An 11602-nucleotide genomic window follows, 5' to 3' on the forward strand; every position below is an offset into this window, starting at 1 on the left:
TAATGATTGCTTGGCATTCAAATTCAGTGCTGAGATAGTACACACATTTTGTTTCACGTTTTGAAACCTTGTTTTTTGAACAATTAAAATATGTTTGTGTGTATTTTATGTGGTAATAAAATATATTTGTGTGTATATTATGTGTTTATACAGCATAAATGCAAGATACTTCAAAATACATCATTGAAATATTAAAATATTCCGAAATACGGAATAATCCGTTATCCAAAATTCTCCTGGTCCCGAGCATTTTGGATACGGGATACTCAACCTGTATATAAGAGATGTATGTACTTTAAAGTATATTGAAAGCTACCCCATTTCGGCTTCCCTTATTTTTTAGATGGGCCAATATTGTTGTGAAAAAAATCTCTTTGAGATCTTATTTGGTTTGGGGCAGATTCTAACCCCCATTCAGTGGCGTAACTATGGAAGGTGCAGGGGATGCAACTGCTATGGGGCCCTTGGCCCAGCAGACATTCCCCTGCACCCTGTTTTTGTAAAATAGTTCAGGAAGGAGTAGGACTGTGTCAGCGGCGCTGCCCTGTGCCCAGAGGCAATGTTCACCAATCAGGAAGGCGGTCCCGTCGATCCTGCCTCCTTTCCCTGATCACCTGTCTGATGCTGCCGGGGCTTAACGTCACTATCTTGTGACCAGCCTCGGCGTGAAAATCGCATAGCCCTGTGCTGCTGGCTGCTGGTGCTGTGCTGTCACTGTGGGAGACCGAGCAGCGTGCAAAAGACCATTTCCGGGAGACGGCTGCAGGCTGCAGGGACTCAGAGGAGCAGTCGGAGAGGAGCCCGTCTTCCAGAGATGGTCTTTTGCACGCCGCTCGGTCTCCCACACAGTGATAGCGCCACTGGCCAGCAGCTCCACGTGGAAGGAGCAGTCAGAGACCCGGCACTGATGAGGACGACCTCCCATATGCTGGAGGTACTGTACATAATCATATCTTCCCTGCTCTCTCTCCCTGCATCCCCAGACCCTCTCTCCACCTCCTTTCTTTTTATCCCCCACCCCACCATTTCTCTTCGCGCTCTCTCCCTCTCTCTCCTGCTCCTTTCCCACCTGCCTCCAACTCCCTCCATCTACCGCTCTCTCTCACCTCTTTTTATATCTCTCTCCAGCTCTACCCCCCCCCCCCCCACACACACACACACTCACTGTCAAACCCTTCCCCTCCGTGTAATCATGATGGGGGGGCTGTTAAGATTTTGATATGGGGGGGGGGGGGTCCTGTTAATATTTTGCTATGGGGCCCATACGGTGGTAGTTACGCCCCTGCTCCCATTTACCGGGTCCTAAAGATCAAATGTGGTCCGATCACCACTGTCGGTTCGAATAAACTTTAGGCAATATGTAAGTAAAATACAGTTTTGTTCTCACCATAAGGACATGTATTCACTCCAAATATAGGAGTTCTCAACACATCATTATATATCTCTCCCCAGATATGTGTTTTAATGATTTGTATTGTTGACGTCATCCGGAAAGTGTATATGATACTTTGGCCCTTATTCTGATCGGTGCGGCCAGATCCGAATATGCGGCCAGGACCGTGCGTGCGAAACCCCGCCTTCCATACGGATCGCCAAATCCGTCCGTATGCGGTAAGAAGCTGGCCGAACGGACCGCACGTGTATTTTTCATGGAATACGCCTCCTCCATCTAAGGGAACCTCCCCCATCATTCGATGGTCCACCAGCTCCCGCAACCTCAGACCACACAGACATTTTTCCGTGCAAATGCAGGGATCTGGGCGGGCAGCTGACATCCGGCGATGTCATATGTCCGCCCCCTACACGTGCGTCACGGCCGCATTACCATACGTACGCCCAGCGTTTGCATGGGAACGCCCATGAAACGCGGGGCGTATGCATATGGTAATGAGCCCAAATAGCCCTTCATGCCCCTCTCCACCCCCTGTTCGGAGTGTTCACATTTCATGCGGGATTTGGCCGTATGCCCCGCTCGCACATGCGCAGAGACGCCTCTGCACATGCGCAGACACAAAACATCGGCGGCACGAACGCACGCGGATATTACCGCACCAACCAGAATAAGGGCCTTTATCTCATACAAAGGTATAGATATATTTCTATGAAAAATTCCCTTTTCCCTTCGGTGGGGCCCTCACTCTTCTTTCCATCACGTGAATCATACTCATCTATTTCTGAAAGTATCTCCATCTTGTAATAATTTTGTAATTGCTGTTAATGGTATATTAATTCACTGTAATCAGGAATAATATGGTCCTGTTGTAACTTAAAGTTCATAACGTTCACAATTTATATGCTCACCAATACCTATTGACCTCAATTTCATGGATTAGTTTATAAATCACAGTGGGCTTTAGATTAAAATTGTTACACTATCTTCATGAAGTTATCTCAAATTTCAATCATGTCATGTACCCCATTATCATTTCTCTCTCTCATCCTCCTCTCCTCATCTTATTCTTCATCGGATCATATGTTGTTTTTAATTATGTACAGATAAACTCTCTTCCTTTCATTTCCATTTATAAATGTTTGTATTGAATTTACAGTGCCATTTGGTTGTCAAAAAAACTTTGCTTGTAAGCCCCTGATGAAGTCACCTTTCTGACGAAACGCGTTGGGCCTGCTTCACCAATGGAATAACAACAAAAAAATCTGGATAATTAACAAATACATGTTGTAAAAAAACGTTTGTGTTTTATATGCTGCCCAAGAGGCACCTTTATGTTAAATTGTATTGTGTTTTTACAAATTGTGTATTAATTTCTGGTAGCGCACTCTGGACCTCTATATATATATATATATATATATATATATATATGACAGAAAGAAAGGTTCATAGGGCGCTTTGAAGTAGTTAATGGAAAAACAACTGTAGCAAAAAGTATTTAATAACAAATTGTGTACACAACTTTCAATAAAATCAAAAGATACATTAGTAGGGAATCCTTTCGGGATATTGACAGTGGTGATCACGAAGTTGGTGTAGGCAGCCTGACGGGTTTCATCAATAGTAAGACTTCATCAGGGGCAGAAATAAATCAGTTTGATTGAGAGATTTACACCAATTTGCTGTCAGAGGTTTAGATCATCAAAACAGATCATCAAAAAAGATGGTCGAATGAGTACAATCTTTTTATATGAAGGAAATCACCAATGCTGGTTTCTCAAAGGCTCACAAATTAGCTCAGGTAATTCTGTGACCAAAATCTCTGTCAATTATATAGACTCAGTGTGCGCACTGCTGGAAACCAGGCTCACAAATTAGTTTTTGGAATCCAGCAGCGCACACACTCTCATCTGAGTCTATATAATTGACAGAGATTTTGGTCACAGAGTTACCTAAGCTGGTGATTTCCTTCATATAAACAGATTGTTCTATTTGGACCATCTTATCTTTTTTGATGATCTGTTTTGATGATCTAAACCTCTGACAGCAAATTGGTGTAAATCTCTCAATCAAACTGATTTATTTCTGCCCTGATGAAGTCTTACTATTGACGAAATGCGCGGATTGTCTACACCAACTTGATGATCACCAGTGTCAATATCCTGAAAGGATTCCCTACTAATGTACCTTTTGGTTTTATTGAATGTTGTACACACCATTTGTTATTAAATACTTTTTACCACAGTTGGTTTTCATAGCGCCCTCTGAACCTTTCTTTCTGTCATTTGTATTGTTGGGTTCCACCTAACAGGGATCCTCAGAGGTGCTGCTCCATTTGTATAGGGCACGGATTGGGATCTTTTATATATGGGTGTGTGGATCATTAGGTCGACCACAAAACTTCTACATGCTTTAGGTTGACTACTGAAGGTCGACAGGCCTTAGGTCAACACAAGCATTAGGTCAACATTAGGACGGTCGGCAGTCAAAAAGGTTGACATGGATTTTCACTTTTTTTTGTCCCGAAAGTCGACATGGAGACTGCATCAGTGCACCGCGTCCCCTCACATGGCTGGCTGTGCTCAGCACACTATAATACTCTCCCACTATGCACTAGGGCATGAAGTACCGCCTGTCGGCACATGTCGGCCTTCTGACTGTCGACCTTCCAAATGGCAACCTAATGTTTGTTTTGACCTAATGACCCTTTTGACCTAAATCCATGTTGATCTTTTGAGTGTGTCAACCTACAGTGACCGATCTACAGCATTGCATGTCGACCATTTCAATGTCGACCTAGTCATATATATACATACATACATACATACATACATACATACAGTGCTATTTTTCAGCAGGCTCCAGCAGGAACTGAGGGCCTTATTCTAGTTCACTCTTTTTGACAAAATCCTTCTCAGATGGACAAAACCATGTGCACTGCAGGGGGGGGGGGGGGGGCAGATTTAAAATGTGCAGAGAGAATTAGATTTGGGTTAGTTATTTTGTTTCTGTGCAGGGTAAATACTGACTGCTTTATTTTTACACTGAAATATAGATCTCACTTTGAATTATAACCCCACCCAAATCTAATTCTCTCTGCACAAGTAACATCTGCCCCACCTGCACTGCACATGGTTTTGTCCATCTAAGAAGGATTTTGTCAGAAAGGGCAGTATTCAATGAGAAAAATTTGCCATGTTTTATGGCGAGTTTGTGCTTTTCTCGCATTGGACGGAGACTTTTGCTCTCAAAAAGCAAACAACCCTATTCAATATGCACTTCTTGCCGTCTTTCTGAGTGATTTTCGCCGTGTCTCTCCGTGTAGCAATTCTCCATCTTTTCATGGAGAAGTGGAATGTGAACTATTGAAATAAAAGTTTTTTTGTTTTAATTTTGGTGTAAAAAAATCAGGAATTTTATTCTGTGAAAGGGCATGTTATTTTTATTCATGTTCTTAAAGCACATGAATATATATTTAATTAATTTTTTTTTTTTTTTACATAGAGCAGCCAGCAGGGGGCCGGGAGCCAAGCCGCTCATTAGATATTCATATATTCACTGCACCCGATCATTACATATGCACGATCGGGTGCAGTGAATATACCCGGTCCCCTGCTGGCTCTGGGGGGGGGCAGCTTGTGCTGCCTGGGTCCCGGGGAGCCCTCCTCCCCGCCACAAAAGTTCTGGGGCAGGGAGACTTCAATCTCCCTGCCTGCCACCGTCCCACGGCTCCCTGCCGCGGACGCTCGTCCACTGCAGGGGTTAAGATTCGCCGCAAGGGGCAACTCGCCCCTCCGACATTGAATACAGGGAGAGCGAGTGGCAGCCAGCCCTCCGGAACAGGATTCGCTGCACATGGCGATATTTTATAGGGAAACGGTCATCTGTCAGACCAGACTTAGGTCGACAGTCATTAGGTCGACCCCGGAAGGTTGACTGTCCCCAAGGTCGACAGGGTTAAAGATCGACATGGCTCAAGGTCGACATGACTTAAGGTCGACATGGGCCAAGGTCGACATGGTTTTAGGTCGACAGTCATTAGGTCGACATGAGTTTTTCACTGATTTTTGAGCCGACAGGCGGTATTTCATGCCCTACCATCCACTAGGGCGTGGTAGGAGAATAAAATAGTGTGCCGAGCACAGCGAGGCACCGTGCCCGAAGCATTGCGAGCGAAGCGAGCGATGCGAGGGGCTGCGGTTCAACTTCAACTGTGTCCATGTCGACTGTGTCAACATTCGGGTAAAACCTTGGGGACCTTGGGGACAGTCGCCCTTCCGGGGTCGACCTAATGACTGTAGACCTAAGTCTGTTCTGACAGAGGTACCGCTTCCATTTTATATTGAATACTGCCCAAAGAGTGAACTAGAATAAGGCCCTTAGTTCCTGCTGGAGCCTGCTGAAAAATAGCACTGCATACATACATACATACATACATACATACATACATACATACATATGCAGTACTGTGCAAAAGTGGTCACACCATATATTGGGGAGAGGTGGAGGGAGGGAGGAAGAGAGGAGGAAAGAAAGAGAGAGACAATGGGAGAGCTGGAGTGAGGGAGGGGTGGAAGCAAAGGGAGAGAGGGGGAGGCAGATGGAGAGGAGAGGGGAGGGAGAGAGGAAGAGGTGGAGGGGGGAGAGAGAGAGAGAGAGAGAGAGAGATAGAGAGAGATAGAGAGAGAACATTACTAGGTAACACATAGATAAACTTGATGTTCCACCAATAAACAGAAATGACAGAGGATGAATCTGCAGCAGAGATACTGTAAGAGACGTACCTAGCTGTGCATATACTTCTCCTACTTCATAGCTGTTCATGACGGAGGCGCCTCGGTTGTCCACTAGCGTCAGTGTGTCCGTCAGTGGGTAGGTGATCCTCGCTGTGGTGTTACCTCCGTCAGTCCTTGCCACATTGGCGTAAGTGGCAAACTCTCCGTCTTCCAGGACGTACTTGCAGGAGTTAATGAACGAGGACTTCCCATGGCCTAGAAATCCGAAGAGTTGGAGGAGAACTCGGTTAAATCCCTGATTACCTTTACAGTCATCTAGGCTGAAGTTAGTGATATAGTCCGTCATCTCAGGAATGGTCTGCATCCTGGTGCTCTGTGCGGTCCTGGTGCTCTGTATGGTGTACGGACTGGTATCTGTCAGTGCTCACAGGCAGTGAGAGGGGGGAGAACAGCAGCTCTCCTTATATACATGATAGAACCAAAAGTGAAAGTAGTTACCTGTTATTTAGAAATGGGTTCATTTACAGGAAAAGTCATTCTAATATTCAACTAAATAACGGGTGTGGTATAGAAGATCTGTAATAATTGGACAGGCATCCAATAGGTGGCATGCATTACATCGACGGGGCCAAAAGGTCGACATGGAATAGGTAGAAAGTAGATCAAGTTGACAGGGTCAAAAGGTTAACATGGAAATAGTGGACACAAAATAGGTCAACACAGTTTTGTTTTACCTTTGTTGGTGTCGTTTTCTCTGTCTCAGCATAGCGCAGTTCCGGTAGAATATGTTGTTTCGCTCGTTTACGCGCTTCGGGCAAAGTCGCTTTTCACAATCATAATACACATGTATGGAATATCCAGGTGCGACCCCACAGGACAGAGCTGATGTGAGGGGGTCAGGGCCATGTCTAGCTGGGGTATTCAAAGCCGCAGCGAGCGGCCGGCGAGGGGGTTGAACCGCGAGGATTGCTGAAAACCAGCGATCCTCGCTGTTTAACCCCCGCGCCGGCCGCTCGCTCTATTCAACGTACTGGGGAAATCCTCGCCGTCACAGGACGGCGAGAATTCCCCAAAACATCGAGACCCGCGGCTGCTGCAGAAAATTCGCAGTTTTTAGCCGCGGGTCTCGCTGCTTCTGGAGCCGCATCCGCCAATTCCCCCTCGCTCAAAAAACGGAGCGAGGGGAATTGGCGGATGCGGAGGCTGCGTTGAATGCTGTCAGGGTGAGTGGTGACAGCGAGCAGGAAGACCACAGCATTGAATACCTGCCTAGTGGTGTGCCAGTGGGCCCTTTCTTACACACACCTAGGGCGGGATGCACTAATATCCCCGCCCCACTTCGCCCGCCTCCGCCGGCTATCACAGAGATGCTAATCACATATGCTCTACCAAAGGGCAGCTATTGCGATAAGATCTGCCATTTGCGAAGCAGCCAGCAGGGGGCGAGCTGCTCTATCCCCTCCTCCTACCCGGCTGCTGCTGCCGGGCTCCACCTCCTCCTCCCTGCACCCAGAAGGGGATGTACAGTGCAGGGAGGAGGAGATCACTGGTCCATGCAGCACAGCAGGAGGCTGTCCGGGCACAGGTGAGGGGGGGGGAGTCTATGCAAGGTGGCAGGGGTCCATGCAGGGTGGCAGCGGATCACGATAAGAAGCCCATAAAAGCCCACGGCTTTTTGTTGGTAATACCCCCCAAAGCGGTAACCCAGCATGCAGTGTTACTGCATTTTTGTGTTATTGCATCAGGCACTTAGTCTGCGGAGCGGGGAGACACTGGGCAGGAGAGGAGGGGTGGGTATATGCAAGGGCTGTTGGGTTATTTTATAAGGGTTTATTTAAAAGGGTTCTGTAATGATACAACAAATTCAGGACTCATTCAGGACTTACCTAGTGACTATGTCTGTGCCAAGGACTGGACTGTGATGTGATCCTGTGTTCTTTTCTGTCATTACAGGTAAATATCGCTATTGCTATACTGGCCTGTCTGCTCCTGCAGCTTAACAGGGAATCATTATGTTGTTCGGGTAAATATCGCTGTTGGTATACTGGCCTCTCTGCTCCTGCAGCTTAACAGGGAATCCAATATGTTGATCGGGTAAATATCCCTACTGCTATACTGGCCTCTCTGCTCCTGCAGCTTAACAGGGAATCCAATATGTTGTTCGGGTAAATATCGCTATTGCAATACTGGCCTGTCTGCTCCTGCAGCTTAACAGGGACTCCAATATGTTGATCGGGTAAATATCGCTATTGGTATACTGGCCTGTCTGCTCCTGCAGCTTAACAGGGAATCCAATATGTTGTTCGGGTAAATATCGCTATTGCTATACTGGCCTGTCTGTTCCTGCAGCTTAACAGGGAATCCAATATGTTGATCGGGTAAATATCCCTACTGCTATACTGGCCTCTCTGCTCCTGCAGCTTAACAGGGAATCCAATATGTTGATCGGGTAAATATCGCTATTGCTATACTGGCCTGTCTGTTCCTGCAGTTTAACAGGGAATCCAATATGTTGTTCGGGTAAATATCGCTATTGGTATACTGGCCTGTCTGCTCCTGCAGCCTAACAGGGAATCAAATATGTTGATCTGGTAAATATCGCTATTGCTATACTGGCCTGTCTGCTCCTGCAGCCTAACAGGGAATCAAATATGTTGATCTGGTAAATATCGCTATTGCTATACTGGCCTGTCTGTTCCTGCAGCTTAACAGGGAATCCAATATGTTGATCGGGTAAATATCGCTATTGCTATACTGGCCTGTCTGCTCGTGCAGCCTAACCGGGAATCAAATATATTGATTGGGTAAATATCGCTATTGCTATACTGGCCTGTCTGCTCCTGCAGCTTAACAGGGAATCCAATATGTTGATCGGGTAAATATCGCTGTTGCTATACTGGCCTGTCTGTTCCTGCAGCTTAACAGGGAATCAAATATGTTGATCGGGTAAATATCGCTGTTGCTATACTGGCCTGTCTGTTCCTGCAGCTTAACAGGGAATCAAATATTTTGATTGGGTAATCCAAGACAGTGCTAATATCATTTCTAGATTTGAGAGCTCTTGTATAAGTTTAAACTAATTTGTCTTCGAGTGCTGGCAATCTGCTATTTGAATGTTTGTTTATATTGGAGTTTTATTGCCTGCCTTGTAATTGGGGAGGGGGGGATTGTTCAGGCTTTGATTAGTGGTATTGGCTTCACATGGACAGAATCCATCATTTATAAGGGAGCCTCACTAGGCTGTTGTAGCCTGGGCTGTTGGGTTATTTTTATAAGGGTTTATTTAAAAGGGTTCTGTAATGATACAACAAATTTAGGACTTATTCAGGACTTAAGGTGCCCATACACTAGTGAGATTTATCTTCAGATCTGGCTGGTTGGAACAAAAACATGGTTATGGATGAGTGACAGTTTGTCAGTTTTCCAGCATTTCCAAGCAAATGGTCAACTGTCATTTGCTCTCATCCATAACCATGTTTTTGTTCCAACCAGCCAGATCTTAAGATAAATCTGCGTGTGTATGGCCACCTTTACATAGGCTGAAAACAGATGAACTCATCACCAAGACATCGTCAAGCCAAAGAAAGTTTAAAAACCCTTTGCTTTAACCTCTAAAATTGAACGTATGTACCTAACCTGCACTCCTATATACTCACACTGTCACTATGCTGCCTGTTTGTGTATGTGATTCATCCATTCTAATAACATAATCTGCTTCTATATTGCAATACTTGTGTTTGTACATTTAGACATTGCGACCTTGCTAATTGGAGCCATATTAGGCTGGTGCCTGCTTCACCAAATACAGGGTAACGCTACAACTGAAAACATCTACTTCACGGCATGCCATAGCATTGTATGTAATCCATGGTCAGCTGTGCTAGTCAGCGTGCACTCACATATATGTACTGTATGCAATCTATGGTCAGCTGTGCTAGTCAGCGTGCACTCACATATATGTACTGTATGCAATCTATGGTCAGCTGTGCTAATCAGCGTGCACTCACATATATGTGCTGTATGCAATCTATGGTCAGCTGTGCTAATCAGCGTGCACTCACATATATGTAGGGTTTATAAATGACTATCTGAGCAACACCAGTAAACTGGTATTAACTATTGCAAGTCTAATATAACTCTTGGCCTATAGAACTGTTCAAATACACCATGTACTACAAACTATTGCTCTGCTTCGCTCTCCATGGTTTTCTCTCAAAATCAATCTCTTCTCTCTCCCTGAAGCTCAGCCCTCTATACACATTTCTGCCTCCATTATCCACACCCCTCTTATTAACACTCATGAGATTTTTACATATCTCTCTACATTGACAATAACATCCACAAACTGTCGCCAGAAACAACATTCACAAACCACCTGCAGCTACACCTATCTCTCTCTACTGCTTCTATTAGCTGGTGACATTTCACTTAATCCAGGCCCCAGCTGCTTGCCCCGCTCGCCGGCACCTAACTCTCAGGAACATAGTAATCCAGCTAACCTCATAAACATCAAATGCCTCCCTTCATCCCCCAAATCACTAAAATGTGCGTTATGGAATTCACGCTCTGTTGGCAACAAATTAACATCCATCAACGACCTTTTCATTTCAAACAACTTCAACCTGCTGGCTATAACAGAAACATGGCTCTCACAATCAGACACAGCCTCCCCTGCAGCCCTGTCACATAGGCCCTTATTCTGGTTGGTGCGGTCAGAGCCGCACACGGGGCTCCGACCGCACAAACCAAGGGCCGCCCACCAGACGGATCGCCACGGCCGTCCGTACACGGACGGCTGGCGATCCGCATTAAAATGGTGGAGGCTACGCCTCCACCATGGTGGGAGCTGCCCCCTGCATTCGATGGTCGTCGACCATCGAAGGCAGGCCCGCACGCCGCGGCAGCTCCCGCAAGCTAAGACCACACGGACAATCGTCCGTGTGGTAGCTTGTATGGGGGCTGAAAGCTGACATCCGGCGACGTCAGCTTTCCGCCCCCATGTCATGGTAATGAGGGCGTCATGCCCTCATTACCATGCATACGCCCCGCGTTTGCATGGGAACGCCCATGAAACGCGGGGCGTACACATAGGGAAATGAGGGCATGAAGCCTCTCACGCCCCTATACGCCCCCTTTGCGGCGGACGAAATACGTCTGCGGCGAAGGGGGCTGCACATGCGCAGATTGACCTCTGCGCATGTGCAGAGTCCAAACATCGGCGGTACGGCCGCACGCGGGCCGTACCGACCGAATCAGAATAAGGGCCATGGTGCTCTCCACTTCACACACACACCCAGGCCTGGTGACAGCAGAGGAGGTGGAGTTGGAATATTACTATCCCAATCCTTCACATACAAAGTTATACCACAGGTTCCATCACTCACATTCACATCATTTGAAGTACATTCCATCAGAACTTACACTCCTTTCTCGCTGCGTGTTGCAGCTATCTATCGCCCACCTGGGCAGCCATCAT

At 46.3% G+C, this 11602-nt stretch overlaps 1 protein-coding gene across 1 annotated transcript in view; it reads right to left on the reverse strand.

The window, feature by feature from the left end:
- LOC146021359 (uncharacterized) overlaps positions 1-6657 on the reverse strand; it is a 16708-nt gene extending 10051 nt beyond the window's left edge. Inside the window, exon 1 of the mRNA XM_083155147.1 lies at positions 6175-6657. Coding sequence (XP_083011273.1) covers positions 6175-6490 — 316 coding nt within the window. The 5' untranslated portion in view covers positions 6491-6657. The remainder of the gene's footprint in view (positions 1-6174) is intronic.
- Positions 6658-11602: the final 4945 nt, after the last annotated feature.

The sequence above is a fragment of the Crinia signifera genome, chromosome 7, assembly GCF_055691185.1.
Source record: "Crinia signifera chromosome 7, ASM5569118v1, whole genome shotgun sequence".
NCBI classification, from domain to species: Eukaryota; Metazoa; Chordata; class Amphibia; order Anura; family Myobatrachidae; genus Crinia; species Crinia signifera.